The following is a 20,466-nucleotide window of genomic DNA, read 5'->3' on the forward strand; positions in this document are numbered from 1 at the left end:
GTACATTCCTGGCCATTAGAAATAAGACAATTTTGGACCTCAAAATCCCAACAAATGAAGGAGCAGTAAGAAAACAAGCATATACAGGACACTTTGTCAGGAGAAGAAAAAATCACCCAGTGTTCTTGACTGCACATGTTAAGATTTTTAAAAAAATCACTTTTTCTGGCGCTTTTTATCTTTATCTGTACTTAATGGCACATGCTCTGAAAACAAAGTTGGTCAAATTCTGAAAGGTGGTTTTTTGAGAAGGAGTCATATAAAAGGTTTTTTTTATTATAGTTTTAGAAATGGTACATATTTGTACTTGATGACATTTGTGCAAAAAGTGACAGCTCTTCTGTCAGCATGCTTTCTTCAGACTTGGTCAAATTCTGCTGAGTGGAGTTAGAAAAGAAGTTCAAAGATGTTATTTATTTAAAAACAGCAATTACATTTAAAGGTAAATCAGCAGTTACTTACATATATCCATTAGCACTTCACAGTACCCTATGCATCCATTAGCACTTCATAATACCTCATGCATCCATTAGCACTTAATAGTACCTCATGTATCCATAAGCACTTCATTGTACCTCGTCCATCCATTAGCACCTAATAGTACCTAAATGCATCCATTAGCATTTCATAGTACCTCATGTATACATCAGCATTTCATAGTACCTCGTGCATCCATTAGCACTTACTAGTACCTCATGCATCCATTAGCACTTAATAGTACCTCGTGCATCCATTAGCACATAATACCTCATGCATCCATTAGCACATAATAATACATCACGTATCCATCAACACTTCATAGCTCATGCATCCATTAGCACTTAATAGTACCTTATGTATCCATCAGTATTTAATAATACCTCAAGTATCCATTAGCACTTCATAGTACCTCATGCATCCATTAGCACTTCACAGTACCTCGTGCATCCATCAACACTTCATAGTACCTCGTGCATCCATTAGCACTTAATAGTGCCTTATGCATCCATTAGCACTTAATAGTACATCATATATCCCATCACGTATCCATTAGCATTTAATAGTACCTCATGTATCCATTAGCACTTAATAGTACCTCATGTATTCATTAACACTTAATAGTACCTCGTGTATTCATCATCACTTAATAGTACCTCACGTATCCATCATCACTTAATAGTATCTCATGTATCCATTAACACTTAATAGTACCTCATTTATCCATTAGCACTTAATAATACCTCACGTATCCGTTAGCACTTAACAGTATATCATGCATCCATTAGCACTTAATAGTACCTCATGTATCCATCATCACTTAATAGCACCTCGTGTATCAATTAGCACTTAATAGTACCTCATGCATCCACTAGCACTTAATAGTACCTCATGTATACATTAGCACTTAATAGTACCTCAGGCATCCGTCATCACTTAATAATACCTCACGTATCCATTAGCACTTATTAGTACCTCGTGTATCCATCATCATTTAATAGTACCTTAGCACAACGGCTGTACGGGGAGTTTAAAAAAAAATTCAGAAATTGTAAAATGAACAATTCTATACAAATTTCACGAAGAACAAGGTATTCTAAATAAAAGATAAAAAGTAACACGTAAAATCTGGCAAAAATGTGTGGTCAAATTTTTTAAAAAATAAACAGCATTTCTTCAAGAAATGTCCAAGATCTTTTTCTGGCGGTACATCATCAAACAGTTTATTATGCAGCTCACACAGAAATACTTCTGACCGTTCCGGTGGCCTAGTGGTTAGAGCGTTTGCTTTGGATGGAGGAGGTCGCGGGTTCGAACCCCGCCGAGTCATACCAAAGCCTTACAAAAATGGTACTAACACCTGCCTCGCTTGGTGCTCAGCATTACGAGGTTAGTGTTAGGACTGGTAGGCCTGGTTTCAGGATAATGTGACTGGGTGGAGCATCATGCCGCAGACAAATAGCTAGACATCACTATAAACTGTCACACGGCAGACATCGTAGCGATATGACTGAACAATTGTTAAAAGCTACGTTAAAAATCTAAATCACACACATAAATACTTCTGTCTCACAAGGCTTAAGTCGACAAACTCAGAAGAATGTCTGGCAGTGACTATGGCAGGGTATGCACAAGTCAGAATGTCTGTACGAGTCAGATAAATGAATCCGATATGTCAACGGCACAGTAAACTTCATCTATGTGAACTGTTCTATATGAGTGACGCCACTCTTCGATTATGTGTTTAATGTCTTTAAGTTTGTTTAGAGTTTTGAGAACAAGTTATTCAAAGTTTTTTTTTAATTCTTCTATTTATAGTAATGGTGGCATATTTGATGATGGTTCAGCATTGCTTGCATAAACCTTGATCGTTTCCTGTCAGTGTTGGAGCGCATATTGGCAGTAACTGTTGGGAAACAGACAAGCAAGAGGGTTTTCCCATTGTACATATTATTATATGCATTATCCATTCAGTACCACATACCGACTCTAGGAGGGGGCCGAGTGGTCTCAAGCGCTCACCGTTACGGATCATTGCCATCTCACCTCTGTCTGCGTGGGTTTGAGTCTCGGGTTCGGCTAATGTGGGTATGTGAGAAAGCTTGCCAGTAGCTTCTCGTGGGTCTTCCTCCACCATTTATACTGGCCGCCATGTATAGCCCCTCTTGTGCTGAAAATAGTGGTAAACCTTACAACAACGACAACTTAACATGTTTAAAAGCCCTTGCATTTTTATGAACCAAACAACAGACTCATCAGCTGAGGGTGGCATGTGCCAATCAGCTATGTCGAACAAATGTTCCAATGCTAGCCAATTTATTTGATCTCCAGTGTGGTATAAATCCTTAACTGTAACTGTTGTCAGGGTGTCATCAACGGTGTCAACTTATTGGCCTTTCAGACCAAACAGAAGCTCTATATGTAAGCAAGCAGACTGCTCACCGTCCTTTTCTGGTTCCTAGAACAGTCCAATTTAGCAAACAGTGTGTCATCAAGGTTACACCTGGTGTCTATCAGACCTTCAAACAACATCATGCGTATGGCAAACATATTTACGCTTTGTACCGAAAATGAAATTGAAGTGGAAGAGTTGACTGAAAAGAACTAATCTGGAGTTTGATACAGTAAATATCATTTCAGTCACTGACTACCAGTGCTAATATAATTCTATCGCTTGCAAAGCATGGGCCCTCACGTAGATATTTCATACGAGAGTTATGAGTAAAATACTTACTGAATTTAAAGAACTGTGGGTATTTGCGGCCGATCCAAATTTTCAAATTAATTTTAGTACTGAAAAGATCGTCATTAATTCGATACCTCATAATATGCATGGATTTTGTTCATCATTGATTTTGTAAACTTGATGATATAAGTCCACATTCCAAGTTGAATCAAAAGCTAGATTAGAAATATAACAAGCTCAACAACAAAAAATTAAAGACTACCTAATAAATGTACATGGGTCTTACTCATTTGTGAAGTTATCGTGATCAAGATGACACATTAAGCCTACATTCCATGTATGATCAAACTTGGGCCAGAAATAATAGCCCTTCAGTGTGGTAACAAGCCTAGGCAAACACAAGTCTAATCACTTCATTGATCTGTATGGATCACATGCATTACACCATTTCAGTATGATACCACTAATTATTTTGTAGCGAAGGAACCAGTCTACGTGTGGTGGAATAAAAAATAGAGTACTTAATCTTTTCAGATGTGCCCATTGGCAAATCAATATAACATTTTTTTTGTCATCATTAATTTCAAACTAAGAACTACAGTCAACGGAAATATATTACTCTTTTTTTTACACCCTGCATTTAATTTCATACTTACCAGTTATCATTTGAACTCTTGGAGCAAGGCTATATTATTAGGTGCAGAACAGGTGGAGGCACGTTTAAAAAAGGGCTTTCCGTATCAGCTGGGAGATGTGTGTGTGTGTGTAATCACCGACCCTCGAGAAGCTACTGGCAAGCTTTCTAACATATCCATATTGCCGAATCTGAGACTCGAACGCACGCAGACAGAGATGAGATGGCAGTGATCCATAACGGAGAGCGCTTTAGACCACTCGGGGTCCCACACACACTGACCAGTGAATTGTTCTTTATACAATACATGTAACAGAAATGTTGTGGTCACCAAGATGTACAAGCAGTTCAATGATTATTATGACTTATTTTTGCATACAAGATCAACAGACTGAGCTTTCTAAGTAGCATATGAGTGGATTTTACAAAAGTAGTACTTAGGACATCTATGTTATGTGTACACATGTATGTATGTATGTATGTATGTATGTATGTATGTATGTATGTATGTATGTATGTATGTATGTTGTTGTTGTTGTATGGTTTAACGCCATTTTTCAGCACAAGATAGGCTATACATGGCGGCCAGTATTAATGGTGGAGGAAGAACCCGGAAAACCCCCGGAAAGAACCACCGACCCACGAGAAGCTACTGGCAAGCTTTCTCACATAACCACATTAGCCGAATCCGAGACTCGAACCGACGCAGACAGAGGTGAGATGGCAGTGATCCGTAACGGTGAGCGCTTTAGACCACTCGGCCACTCGGGGCCCCCATGTATGTATGTATGTATGTGTGTGTGTGTGTGTGCATGCATATGTATGTATGTATGTATGTATGTATATATATATATATATATATATATATATATATATATATATATATATATGCATGTGTGTGCACATAAAAAAACATTTGTGCCAAGAGTTTTTATGTGAACTGCACGCTGCAGTATGTGAATGGGAATACTGTATTGTTCAACTTGTCCATGATTTTGTTCATGAAAGCCCATATTCCAGAAGAGGAGAGCATACTTGTATATAAAACTCAATGGAGTATGTCCTACAGATAAATCCATAACTTCCTGTTTATAGTTATTAAGCACTCCATTTCCTGCCAATCCTCATTAAACTGGTCACCAGGCAAAGGGTGAACATTTATTACCATGCTGACATTGTCAACAATATTAGACATATATGAAGAAAATTATTTAACTCAACACAAACAGGAAATCAGGCAAATAATTGGTATTCTCAACTGATTCAACTGCCACCACGTATGTCTGCCATACCTATGAACTGATCAATCTCATCAGTCATGGGTGAGAAGACCACTTTACACCCATCCACCAACATTTTAGCCAAACAGGCAGGAATTTTATGATATTATCTGCCTGTCTCACTTACAAGGATGTTATTGGTATTCACACAATTTTGACATGAAATTAAAATCACTAAACTTAATATATGAGAATTTTTTTGGTAAAAACACCTTTAATAAAAAATACCAATAAAACATTATTGAAGTGTACAATACAGATATTCAAAATAAGTCCTAAATATGATGAAAACAGTTTTCATTTCAACCTAATAATGGATCCCATCAAAGTGCTGAGATGTAAAACACCCTTATTTAAATGGTAAATTAAACATCATAACGAATTAGGAGCTAACATTTTGTGAAATATATGTCAAAAAGATGGTCCTCATCATTGTTATCTATTACAATTTCATCAAGTCTTTTAAAAAATATAAGAAATGAATATATTAATGAAGGAGGTTAAGGGGTCAAATGAACTGACTTGGGTGAGTTACACAGATGTGTATACTCAACTTCTATGGCAAGAAATACATCATGAAGGAATTAACATGTTTGACCATCAGGTCCTAATAAAGAATGCTCTGTGAATCATGTTATATAACTATAAGAATTATATTCATTTAATCTGATCACCTGTGTAGATATACCTGTGTAGATATACCTGCTTCACTAAAAGTGTTAGGCCCCTGTGGGTATGGTATAACTCACCTGGCTTACATACCATGCTAGTTATCACCATGCCCCAGACCCAAGGTAATCATGAAGCTAATGGGTGGTGATGATGATTTCATATGAATATATATTTATCTTTTATTTTTTCTACAATTACCTGCTCTAGTACTTATTTAATATTGCTGGTGTATTATTTTTGATAGTGTCTTACTCTACTAATTGGTAAAAACTTACAATGTTTGCAACCACTGTGAGGCATGTAAAAATTAAAAATGTCATTCAAATGGCCCAGGAATAACTAATCAAATTACTAAATCTCTTGAGATTGGTGATACGCCATTTATTGACCTTTGGTGAATGGTGTTTACAATTTTTGGCAAGGGTCTACCATGGTACAGTTCACACACCTTTGGGTTGCAAATAGTGTGACTGTGAATGTGTATATGGTTTGCACTTCACTGATTTAATTAACATTCTATAACTTATAAATACTTACAGGTAACTGATTTATTATTTCGTACTGACTTTACAATTATGCATCCTGTTACTTGACTTATTTATCTGTATGTATTACAGATGTGCACATTGTCATAACAAGTCCTACTGTTGAAAGTTTACATTTGGAGAAGGGGAAAAAAAAGCAGTCAACATAAAAGACACGGTGGGGGGGAATGTGTCACGGCATCCCATACCCAAGGTAACTATGGAGCAAGCTAATGATGGTCATGGTGCCCCAGGCCCAACTGAATTATGAAGCAAATGGCTGGCAGGGTCTGAAATGGGTCACAGGGGCAGTAAAGTAGAACGTGTTAAGATAAGTTTAGATGTAGAAGATAGAAGTGTATTGGTTCACTGTTAAATGCAATGCTGTGTAAATACAAAGAATATACTTGTTGAGTTATTAATATGAGGATAATATACATGAATAACATGTCCTCCTTGACATAGCTGACCATTTCACTATTTGGCTTAAGCAGTACTGTCAGAACACAGCCCTACGTAAACTAATGTCCAACCTTTATCTATTTTAGAAATCAGCTGATTAAAAGCACAATTGCAAGACGAGAAATGTGGGTCACACACAATTACTTAATCACACAAAATGACACAATCACAATCACAAAATCACACAATCTCATAAACAAGACGACACAAATACACAATCACAAAATCACACAATCTCATAAACACGATGACATAAATACACAATCACAAAATCACACAATCTCATAAACACGATGACACAATCACAATCACAAAATCACACAATCTCATAATCACGACAACATAAATACACAATCACAAAATCACACAATCTCATAAACACGACATAAATACACAATCACAAAATCACACAATCTCATAAACACGACGACACAAATACACAATTACAAAATCACACAATCTCATAAACACGACAACATAAATACACAATCACAAAATCACACAATCTCATAAACACGATGACATAAATACACAATCACAAAATCACACAATCTCATAAACACGATGACATAAATACACAATCACAAAATCACACAATCTCATAAACACAATGACATAAATACACAATCACAAAATCACACAATCTCATAAACACGATGACATAAATACACAATCACAAAATCACACAATCTCATAAACACGATGACATAAATACACAATCACAAAATCACACAATCTCATAAACACGATGACATAAATACACAATCACAAAATCACACAATCTCAAAAACACGACAACATAAATACACAATCACAAAATCACACAATCTCATAAACATGACGACATAAATACAGAATCACAAAATCACACAATCTCATAAACACGACGACATAAATACACAATCACAAAATCACACAATCTTATAAACACGACGACATAAATACACAATCACAAAATCACACAATCTCATAAACACGATGACATAAATACACAATCACAAAATCACACAATCTCATAAACATGATGACATAAATACACAATCACAAAATCACACAATCTCATAAACATGACGACATAAATACACAATCACAAAATTACACATAATCCCATAAACACAATTATATAAACACACACAACCACATAATCACACACAATCACTGTTATCTGCATGAATTGGCTCTCAGTGCCTGTATCAGATTCTAGCTGTTAATAATAACAGTTGGCCAGAACATTAATCCCAGCATTCTGGATATTTGATACCAGAGACTGTCAACAGGTTCAGTTCTGTTGTTTATCTTCCCATGGCTAACTGAGCCTGGACCAGTTCATACCCTTGGCTAATGCATAAATGTTAAATTAATTAAAATCCCATATTTCTAACTCTTACTAAAACAAAAAGCAGAGTATGAGAGCATACAGTTATGTAGCTGGGCTTACCACTGTAAACAACACTGGTTTTGGTTTTTGTGAAGATTTTAGCTTTATTTTACATAAAGTTGCAGGACCCATACTTGGTGCTTGTGTGTCCTTTGAACCTGATTGTATTAATTAAAAAAATACAGACAATTACTTAAACACAAACTATCACATAAAAAGAATTGTATTAGAAATGTGTTCTTGGAACATGGATACCTCACCACAGTGTATGAAATAGCCTAAACAATATGACCTTTATATTATTGTTTGGTGGGAGTACAAAACTATACAATGTTTCGGTCAGTAAAATTCTTTATCAAACAAAATCAGAAATCAGTTAACATTTATTATCCATCATCTATCATTTTGTCATTGCATACTCTCATTTGTCGGACTGTGTAGGATCAAGCTGAGACTGGACAATTGTGTAATGTCCAGACTTCACTGAGCAAAAACAAAAGGTTTTTCTAAATAACATATAATTAATTTTCAGTTGTTAATATGTTGTTAATATTTGAAAACTTAAACTTAAACTTCAAAAAAAGCACATTTATTTGATAAACAGAGTAACATAAACAGAGTCAGTGCGAATGATGACTTGTTCCTAGGCTGCATGAAAACCCTTGGCGGGCCATAGTTTTCCCACCTCTGCTCTAGACCTTGTCAATCAATTCACTAATCTGACAAATGATGGTCAATGCTGGTTGTTTATCTCTGATGCTTTCCACCAATTTTGGTCAAACCTTGTTCAGTGGTATAAAGCAATGATGGCCATATTCAAACTTAGTCACAGATTTTTTTCTCTTTCTGCACAATTTGAAGGAATATACATTACAAATCTTATCACTTCAAACGGTACTGGATACAATAGTACATATTAACATCATATTAAAATAATTGTTACAAGAACTGGATCATTTACAGCAATTATTCACAATATTGTGTTTTTTATTTACTGATGTGAGATCTAGGGGTACAAGTCACAAACAGTCCTGAAGAAAATTAGTTAGTAACTGTTAGAAATAAAGATCCACATACTTGTAATCTTGAGGTAGAAGTTTTCCTATATTCCACATACATGTACTTACATTGTAATCTTGAGGTAGAAGTTTTCCAATCTTCCACATACATGTACTTACATTGTAATCTTGAGGTAGAAGTTTTCCTATCTTCCACATACTTACATTGTAATCTTGAGGTAGAAGTTTTCCAATCTTCCACATACTTACATTGTAATCTTGAGGTAGAAGTTTTCCAATCTTCCACATACTTACATTGTAATCTTGAGGTAGAAGTTTTCCTATCTTCCACATACTTACATTGTAATCTTGAGGTAGAAGTTTTCCTATCTTCCACATACTTACATTGTAATCTTGAGGTAGAAGTTTTCCAATCTTCCACATACTTACATTGTAATCTTGAGGTAGAAGTTTTCCTATCTTCCACATACTTACATTGTAATCTTGAGGTAGAAGTTTTCCAATCTTCCACATACTTACATTTAATCTTGAGGTACAAGTTTTCAAATCTTCCACATACTTACACTGTAATCTTAAGGTAGAAGTTTTCCAATCTTCCACATACTTACATTGTAATCTTGAGGTAGAAGGTTTCCTATCTTCCACATACTTATATTGTAATCTTGAGGTAGAAGGTTTCCTATCTTCCACATACTTACATTGTAATCTTGAGGTAGAAGGTTTCCTATCTTCCACATACTTATATTGTAATCTTGAGGTAGAAGTTTTCCTATCTTCCACATACTTACATTGTAATCTTGAGGTAGAAGTTTTCCTATCTTCCGCTCTTCATACTTAAAAGAGAAAACAGAAATTATACTTAATGTGACATATATTAAACCTATCTTATACAAAATTATGCATATTGTCTTGGCAAAAAATAGCTAGACATAACAGTACCTTGTCTGGCACACCACCAGTAAGTTGAGAAAATAAACTGGATGTGAATTTCAATTTATTTAAAGAGTGTATACAAAATATAAAGATAAAATTGGCATTTTAGGGGAATTATTTTTTAAGTTGCACATGTGAATGAATGGAATCATTTTTCAGCCTGATAAAAACACATAATATCAAGTACATTTTAATTTCATTCTCTAAAAATAACATAATACCTGGTATATTTGAATTTAACATAATACCAGGTATATTTGAATTTAACATAATACCAGGTATATTTGAATTTAACATAATACCAGGTATATTTGAATTTAGCATAATATCAGGTATATTTGAATTTAACACGATACCAGGTGTATTTGAATTTAGCATAATATCAGGTGCATTTTAATTTGATTTTCTAAAGTTTAACTAAAATAAAGACATACATGTAACATACATGTGCTGTTAGACTCATAAAGCTCAATCGCTATCAAAGTTAAGGAGATAACACAAGACTGAGTTTCCCAGACTTTTCAATCTTCTTACTGGTATACCCTGTCAATCTACCTTGACAGTTCTGCCCAGTGCAGTCTAACATATAGGTAATGTATCCAACATGATAATAAATTTGTAAGAGAGTAATTCTACTTCACATGATACTACATGTATCAGTTCCACAAATGATACAATTCAAAGTGAATATATTGATTTTAACCAAGTTTTGTCCACAACCACCATACTTTGTTTAGTTCATAAAGGATGATATATGAATTGCCTTAATATTAGACATGATCCCAAAACCTCATCTGATAACATTGGTTTAAAATCTCAATATTAGACATGATGTCAAAACCTACTGAGATAACATTGGTTTAAAATCTCAATATTAGACATGATCCCAAAACCTACTGAGATAACATTGGTTTAAAATCTCAATATTAGACATGATGCCAAAACCTCATGAGATAACAGTGGTTTTAAATCTCAATATCAGACATGATGCCAAAACCTATTGAGATAACATTGGTTTTAAATCTCAATATTATATATGATCCCAGAAACTATTGAGATAACATTGGTTTAAAATCTCAATATTAGACACGATGCCAAAACCTCATGAGATAACATTGGTTTTAAATCTCTCTATTAAATAAACTCCATGAAAACCTCACAAATTAACATGGGTTGTAATCTGAGCTAAACTGTTAACATATGGGTCTATGTTAAAGATTATGTGAATTAAACACTAAGGCTGCAATGTATTCCAAAATGTCTAAAGTTTATTTAACAAAACATTACAGTTAATGATTAGAATCTCAACTTTTCCCATTACTAATCTTACTAACAGCTGACAGCTATTATAATGGCGCCCTGTACATACACAATTTATGACTGTTTAATTTACTGATTGTTCCTTCCCTAATATGTTCTGACAGGTTTAGTTTTTAAGACATGTCTTTGTTGAATATATAAATAATTCCATAAAAGCTGGTAAAGGATTATATAGTTAATTTTTTTGTTTTCTACTGTTGCACATGTGTATAGCATGAAAACATCAATAATGGATCTAGTTGTACATGGGGTGCTTTTGTCAGATTTACAATGACCAAAAAACTATTTTGGAACCTAATCGGATGTAACTGTGCTCCCGCTTGGAGAACCAGACAAACAAAGTGTTTTCCCTTTTACATATATAATTTCATAATGATATGATGCCTTCTAGTTCAACATGCTGGCTCCCTGTCTAACTTGCTGGATGACCACACAATGGCTGACACTAGCTTATCAATGTTTTTAGTGAACCTCAAAACAATTATCTCATGACCTTTCTGGACTAATGTTGTGCTAACTAATGTTAAATGCTGACACTTACCTAACTCTAGCATACAAACCAACAAGCACAATACCTAAATTCTATAATTAAATAATAGCCATAAATAGCCTCTAAATTTGCACTTCTTAGAAAGAAATTTATTTGCGTAACAGAATTTGAAAAAAATAATAGATTAAGTGGGAAATTACTTGCAGAATATTTCCTTATCATCTAACTTATTCCAAATTACACTGCAACGATGCTGTAACTATTTAAATCCATTTGAAGCACTTTACACCTATCTGAAGAGCTACAAATTTTGCAACAAATAGTCACAGATCTAAATGTCTGACTATAAAAGGAAATTTGCTCTCAGTGATATACTGTTAAGTCTACAAACACACATTTCCCACCAATAATAAGACAAACACACATTTCCCACCAATAATAAGGTTTTTTGTTTCAAATGATCACAAACCTGAACCGCTGGATTAACATCCCACAGTGGGCAACTTAAAAATAACCATCCCACAGTGGGCAACTTAAAAATTAACATCCCACAGTGGGCAACTTAAAAATTAACATCCCATGGTGGGAAACTTAAAAATTAACATCCCACGGTGGGAAACTTAAAAATTAACATTCCATAGTGGGCAACTTAAAAATTAACATTCCACGGTGGGAAACTTAACAATCATACTTAACAAGGATGATGCTACTAAGTTAACAGTAAATACAGATGTTCCTGTCGATCATAACCAAACAATAACTAAATTTATAATGAGAATGATATACAAATGTAACTTCACAGCTAAGACATAGATGGCAACCCAACATAATTATATAACACTAAACCAATGCAGTGCCATACAAGCTTGAAAAGGCACACTTTTGATATTAAATTTAATTTATACATGCTTTAAAAGAAAAAAAAGAAAAATCATACTAAACAATCCTCTTAAGCAAAAATGTGGTAATACATGTTTATAATAGGAAATGGTTGTCCCTGCATCTGTGAAAGTCACATGTATGTTCATTTACACGTTTACCAATTTTAAAAATGTTTGCAGTCACTTAAGTCAATAAATAAAACTAAGCCATTTACACACGCAGACACTGCAGCCTTATTATATACATAGTGATCAACTTCAGAAGAGGCAACCCAATTTTGTATGAAAGAAGAAGAGATCTTGAGATTAGTTAATTTAAAACACTTAGGTTGTAAATTAAATTCACATCATCCAACCCAATAACACATGTCTTGTACACAGACACTCCAAATGTTCTTATCTCACAGGTAGAAAGGCTTGATAGCAAACTTGAGTTTGCCCTAGGTTGTGATAACTTGCTGTGCAGGCTGATCTCAGTCCTGATTGAAAGCTGATTCAAGTCATGAATTATCTCAAAAACTGATAACCTCACCCCATCAAAGTCACTGACAAGACAAATGTAACTAATTTTCTGACCATGTATGGTAGTCTCAACTGGAATTTTGATTATTAATATTTCCTTGGAGACTCAGCGGGAATACAATTCAAGCCAATTTTGTATTTATTTTTCAACTGCTATTCATGCTAGAATCATCAAACTAAATGACTGTATGATCATTATTAGTATCACATGCTTACAACAAAAGAAAGTCACTGTCAGCTACATTTAACATCTTACAGACATAGGACAAGTTTTTGAATTTGGCCAACAACTGAAAATAAGCTTATTTCTGAGCAGCTGACCATCACTGTTTTTTGCTGCCAATCAAGCACTTTTTCCACACAGGGTTAAAAAAGTAAAAACTACAAAAGAAATCTGGAAATCAATTTGTGCAAATTGAACCCGCTTTGCCAGGTACTTGAAGCACCTAGTACATTATATATACTAACTAATATCATAAACATAATGTTAAAAAAGAAAAACCTACCTGCTTAGCCTAATTTTAAAACCAGTGCCAAAGGAAACATTTTTTTGGGGCCTCAAGTTCATAACTACATATGTTCTTTTGCACCTTCTATACATACTGTTACAATTGGGTTATATCTGGCATTGTGAAAAACAGGGTATAACTGGCATTGTGAAAAAATGGGGTATATCTGGCATCGTTAAACACTGGGTGTATCTGGCATCATGAATCACTCAATTTAACTGGCATTGTAAAACACGAGGTATACCTGGCATTGTGAAACACTCGGTATATCTGGCATTGTCAAAAAAGAAGAAACCTGGCATTATGAAACACCATATATCTGGCAATGTGAATCACTCGGTATACCTGGCATCATGAATTACTCCGTACACCTGGCATTGTGAAACACCGGGTATACCTAGCATTGCAAAACACTGGGTATACCTGGCATCATGAATCACTCATTATACCTGGCATCATGAATCATGGGTATATCTGGCATCATAAAACATGGGATTGTAAAACATAAGGTGTACCTAGCATAGTGAATATAACTGACATCGTGAAATGGGGCAATTGTCTTGTTTTCTTGGGCAAGACACTTTACTCCAATTGCCTTGGCACTACATAACCTGTTTTGATGTGCCATAAAAAACTAAACCAATCAGTACATACATAAAAACTAAACCAATCAGTACATACATAAATTAAATAGGTGTGCTCCATATTGCACACTTCAATGACCATTGTTAAAATTTTGTGTTTTAACTGTTTATGCATAAATGAAGTAGATTTTTGTATAAATCTCTATTAGTACCACACTGTTAAAAAAAAGGTCACTGTTGTCTAGAATCAGATGAAACTGAAGCTAATGCTGTATGAGTAAGAGATGATTAAGAGGTTGAAAGGAGAAATGACTTAGAATCAGATAAAACTATAGTGAAATGGCACAGGGAAATCGATCAAATACAAAGTCATTCTTTGTAGACTTTGTCTTTAAGCCCCCATCTGCAAAGGCTGGATGGAATGAGCATTTTGAAAAAGGAATGTATATTTTAGGTGACTTCAATAGGGATCTCATAAATAACCATATGAAATCAAATTGGTTGAATTTCATATTTACTTTTGGTCTTGCCCACTTAGTGGACTGACTTCAGAAATTGACCTCTCAAAAAATTAAATAGACTGTATCTATACAAATATGCAAGATAATTTAAGCCACCCCCAAAAATGTGGCTTAGAAACAGCTGTAGAATTTAAAACACATAAAAGCATAATGTACAAGTCATTTAAGTGTTACAAAGAAAACAAGTCTGAAAGTAATCATTGAATTATAGTAACTACATGTACATAGCTTTTGATATACATACATACCCAGCATTGAAATTCTAGACTCAAAAGAACTCGTGGTTATTTCAAATCTGTAGATGAAGTGACACATTACAAAACATTGAAAAGAAAGTAACCATAATGATCAATGGTACAGAGAGATAACTACTACAGAAGTAACCAGAATGATCAGTGATGCAGAGAGATACTACTAAGAAAGTAATGATAATTAGGGCATAACCGACTTTTGATCCGGAAATCGGATTCCACCGGATAGTATGAACTTCCGATTAATCGGAGTCGGACAAGGCAGGAACGACCGATTCGGATAATAAAAATAATAAAGTTGAATTTCTATAGCACCGTGTCTAACACTGCGTGTCATTCGATAGTGCGTTAATAAAGTTAAATAATAAGTCAGAAAAGTCCAATATGGTCAACACAACGGGGTGAAACGATAATACTTGAGTTAGACCGAAAGATTTAAATTTATTAAAATATATAATACAGTCCTACCCGTTTATGTCAACATCCTCAATAATGAAGGCATAATATTGAATACATTGACACATGCTAATGAGGTATTAAAAGAAAATGATTCCGCAAGAGGCCAACTTTATAGGACCAAACAAAAGCTTGTTTTATTTTTATTTGCCCGCGACATTAAAGCATGGCGGCAAGATCAACTAATTGTTGAATAAAGTACAGGATGGAACTGGCCGCTTGCCGTCATAAATGATTAAGGCGGGAAAATAAAAGCCTGGCGGCAAGATCAACTAATTGTTGAACAAAGAATGGGTCGGAACTGGCAAAAAAATAAAAAATTTCATGGATTCTTTGTCGCTTTGAACTTCGTTGCATTTTGCTATAGTCCTGCCATATCCTTCCCCTTGTGACATCTGTGTGATATGCAAAACGTGTGTAACACGGTTTAAAAAGTTGATTTGAAAAACCTTTTAATTTAGCATTTCCGATTAATTGAATCGTATCCGGAATCGGAAAAATTTCATGCCCAAAATCCGGAATCGGAAATCAGTAGAAATATGCTAATCGGTTATGCCCTAATGATAATGATCAATGGTACAGAGAGATAATACTAAGGAACCAGAAAGATCAGTGGTGCTGAGAGATACTACATGTAGTAAGAAAGTAACCATAATGTACAACGGTACAGAGAGATACTACTAAGAAAAGTAACCATAATGATCAATGGCAGAGAGAGATACTACTAAGAAAGTAACCAAAATGATCAATGGTACAGAGAGATACTACTAAAAAAGTAATCATAATGATCAATGGTACAGAGAGATACTACTAAGAAAGTAACCATAATGATCAATGGTATAGAGAGATACTACTAAGAAAGTAACCATAATGATCAATGGTACAGAGAGATACTACTAAGAAAGTAACCATAATGATCAATGGTACAGAAAGATAACTACTAAGAAAGTAACCATAATGATCAATGGTACAGAGAGATACTACTAAGGAAGTAACCAGAAAGATCAGTGATGCTGAGAGATACTACATGTACTAAGAAAATAACCATAATGTACAATGGTACAGAGAGATACTACTAAGAAAAGTAACCATAATGATCAATGGCAGAGAGAGATACTACTAAGAAAGTAACCATAATGATCAATGGTACAGAGAGATACTACTAAGAAAGTAACCATAATGATCAATGGTACAGAAAGATAACTACTAAGAAAGTAACCATAATGATCAATGGTACAGAGAGATACTACTAAGAAAGTAACCATAATGATCAATGGTACTGAGAGATACTACTAAGGAAGTAACCATAATGATCAATGGTATAGAGAGATAACTACTAAGGAAGTAACCATAATGATCAGTGGTGCAGAGAGATACTACCAAGAAAGTAACCATAATGATCAATGGTATAGAGAGATACTACTAAAAAAGTAATCATAATGATAATGGTACAGAGAGATACTACTAAGAAAGTAACCAGAATGATCAATGGTATAGAGAGATAACTATTATGGAAGTAACCAGAATGATCAATGGTATAGAGAGATACTACTAAGAAAGTAACCATAATGATCAATGGTAGAGAGAGATACTATTATCAATAAAATTGAGAAAGTAACTGCAACAAGAATTGTAAGCTGAAAGTTGTAACAAACAAGGTGCTGGAAAACATTTTATACTATCCTCTAAAATCCAACAAGTAAACCAGGAAGGTCTATTTCCAAAATCCAGCAAACTAACAAGGAAGGTCTAATTCCAAAATCCAGTAAGTTAACCAAGAAGGTCTCATTCCAAAATCCAACCAGTAAGCCAGGAAGGTCTAATTCCAAATTCCAATAAGTTAACCAGGAAGGTTTGATTCCAAACTCCAACAAGTTAACCACGAAGGGCTGATTCCAATTCCAACAAGTTAACCAGGAAGGCCTGATTCCAAAGTCCATAAGTTAACAGTGAAGGCCTGATTCCAAAATCCAACAAGGCCTGATTTCAAAGTTTAACAAATTAACCAGGAAGGCATGATTCCAAATTCCAACAAGTTAACCAGGAAGACCTGATTCCAAAGTCCAACAAGTTAACAGGGAAGGCCTGATTATTGGTGAGGACAATGAAACAGCAAGCACATTTAAGGACTCTTTTTTTGTCAGAATATATTTCAAAATGATGGAACCATTATAAACTCCAATCACACTGAACTAAGAAAATTCTGTTCAGGAAAAAATTCCAACCAATGCCAAATACTGAAATTGCAGCAACATAAAATAAAAAAGAAAATTCTTATAAACTAATGAGACAACAAAAGCAACATGCCTAGATAATGTTGGACCTCATCTACTGAGGTCAGCTGCAAATGTACTCTCAGGCAGCACACTATACATGTAATCTAAGCACAATCTCATACTCCTCCAAGTAGTCCCCAAGACATGAAAACTGGCACAAGTCTGGCAGCAAAATAACTATGGACCCTTATCAACTTTGTCTTGTACATCCATCTTATTATTTACTTACAAATCTGGAACTCAGTTTACTAAAACCAAGCTGGGTTCAGGGGGAAATGATTCATGTGAGACAGCCTTGGCCCCCATGATTGATAAATCACTGCCTTCAATCAAGGGAAATTAGTTGGGTTTGTATTAGTAGATCTTAGAAAAGCTTTTGCCCTTGTTGATCATGGTAGTCTTATCAATAAACTGAGCATCTATCAAAGTCACATTTCCATGACTGGTTGAGATACACAGTGTGTCAAAATATATGGCAGTTTTTCTAAGCAAGAAACAAATACATGTGGAGTACCACAGGGATATGCCATCCTTAGTCAGCTTCTATTTCTCATTCTTATAAAAGATCTACCTCTGAGAAAAAAGCAGCTGTATTTTATCTGTCAACCTCTATGACACCACTCTATCAATTTTAAACAATTCAAATCAGACCTAGATACACCACTCGACCAGATATCAGACAGTTTTAGATATGTCCCTTCAGATAGCCAGTTAGTTTAGATAGCCATAAGGAAAATGGGATGAAAGTAGACAACCATTAACGATTACCAAACAAATATGTGTGTGTGCGATTTAGATTTTTAACATAGCTTTAACAATTTTTCAGTCATATTGCTACAGTGTCTGCAGTGTGACAGTTTGTAGTGATGTCTAGTACAGGGGCATCATGCCACAGACATGTAGCATGATGTCCCACCCAGCCACATTATCCTGACACAAAGCCAACCAGTGCAAACACTAACCTCTTAATGCTGAGTGCCAAGCGAGGCAGCTGTTTGTAGCATTTTTGTAAGTCTTTAGTATGACTCGACCTGGGATCAAACCCACGACCTCCTGCATCCGAGATGGATGATCTAAAATTATCCTAGTTAATGCTGAAAACATCCCAAAATGCAATCAATGATATAAAAATGCTAACAGTAAGGATTTTATTTTCTTCTGTTGTTTAATAACACAGCAACACAAATAAATGATTTAGCGCAGAAGCAGTTGGAGCAAAGTGCCTTGCCCAAGTGCACGCCACATTAACCTACAGAAGCTGCCCATGGTAGGATTCCAACCCATACCCTTTCAGTCATGGGTTTGGGATCCATACCGCTGAACCAACACGCTTCCTTAACAATAAGTGAACAAATATTTCTGAGAAAGGCTAAATGTTTCAAACAATATGGCCTCATATATCAATAAACTACTTCATTTAACACATTAACCTCTAGCCACGACTTTACGGGGCATGAAGCAGTCGCCTACTGCCAAGCTCTGTTGTGTCATGGTCATGCATGTTCCACTAAAATGAGTGGTATTATAGAAAGGTAGACAGATGTAGCTCTACAATAATACCAAATAATCTGGAATATATAGTTGCACTACAAAATACAGATAGAAAAACCTCATTTTTTTTACCAGACTTTTTTAAACCCAAAATTTACCCGTGGTTGGAATCCGATTTTGTGTCCAGATTTTAGACTTTTTGGTCTCAGATCTAAGGCAAACTGGTATGAACTGCAGACAGATGAACCTTTGCAAAAAGTAGGATAAGATGGGGATATATGGAATAAAGAGTGGTCTCAGTCCGTTAAGCAAAAATGAAATCCAACTTTTACCCTTCTGCTCATGCGCGAGTCAAATAGCTAACGAAAAAGGATGTTTCTAACACAACTAGTCAGTATGTTATTGAAAAATGATCAGGGATTTGGGGTTTTCGAGTCTATTCAGAAATAGCTTTCAAAATGTGTTTCCTACTCACTCAAACAATTTAAGTTCAATTTCAGCTAATCAGCTTTCCATCTGAAAACCAAATAAAGAACTCTTTATGAATTTTTGTTATTATTCAGGACCATTAATTTGGAATAGAATCCAAAAATAAATAAATAAATAAATAAATAAATAAATAAATTAGGGAGTGCAAATGCAATCTAATTCACTGGATGAAATGCAGAACTAGTCTGTTTTGACAAAGACATTACAACTTCAAAGAATCAACTCTCTAACCTTGTTGCCTCACTAAATACTTTATATTTATATCTTGTTGGAGCATGAGAGCATGGAGCATGTTGGAGAATGTTACTATATATATATATATATATATATATATATATATATATATATATATATATATATATATATATGTTACTTTTTTCTCGAGAGAATTAAGAGCCATATCTGGTTTATCATGCTTTATGTTTAAAAATGCAAAAGACAGAATGCCAGCAGGAGAAATCCCTAGTCATGTTGTAAATACAAACTTTGTACCCAAGCCAGTGAACCATGCAATATAGGCCACAGTGACATTCTTATGTGACTAGGACTAACACATGCACAGCATGATTAATTTTGTCCAAGCCAGATACTGAAAATGTGTACCATAATTA

The 20,466-nt window shown here is 34.8% G+C and overlaps 1 protein-coding gene across 1 annotated transcript in view; it reads right to left on the reverse strand.

Annotated features, from left to right (window-relative positions):
* Positions 1–20,466, reverse strand: part of LOC149788528 (uncharacterized) — a 100,863-nt gene that overhangs the window by 76,454 nt on the left and 3,943 nt on the right. The window contains exon 2 of the mRNA XM_089974543.1: positions 9,921–9,965. Coding sequence (XP_089830669.1) covers positions 9,921–9,965 — 45 coding nt within the window. The remainder of the gene's footprint in view (positions 1–9,920; positions 9,966–20,466) is intronic.

The sequence above is a fragment of the Sinohyriopsis cumingii genome, chromosome 11 (assembly GCF_028554795.1).
Source record: "Sinohyriopsis cumingii isolate HCF-2022 chromosome 11, ASM2855479v2, whole genome shotgun sequence".
In the NCBI taxonomy this organism is placed as follows: Eukaryota; Metazoa; Mollusca; class Bivalvia; order Unionida; family Unionidae; genus Sinohyriopsis; species Sinohyriopsis cumingii.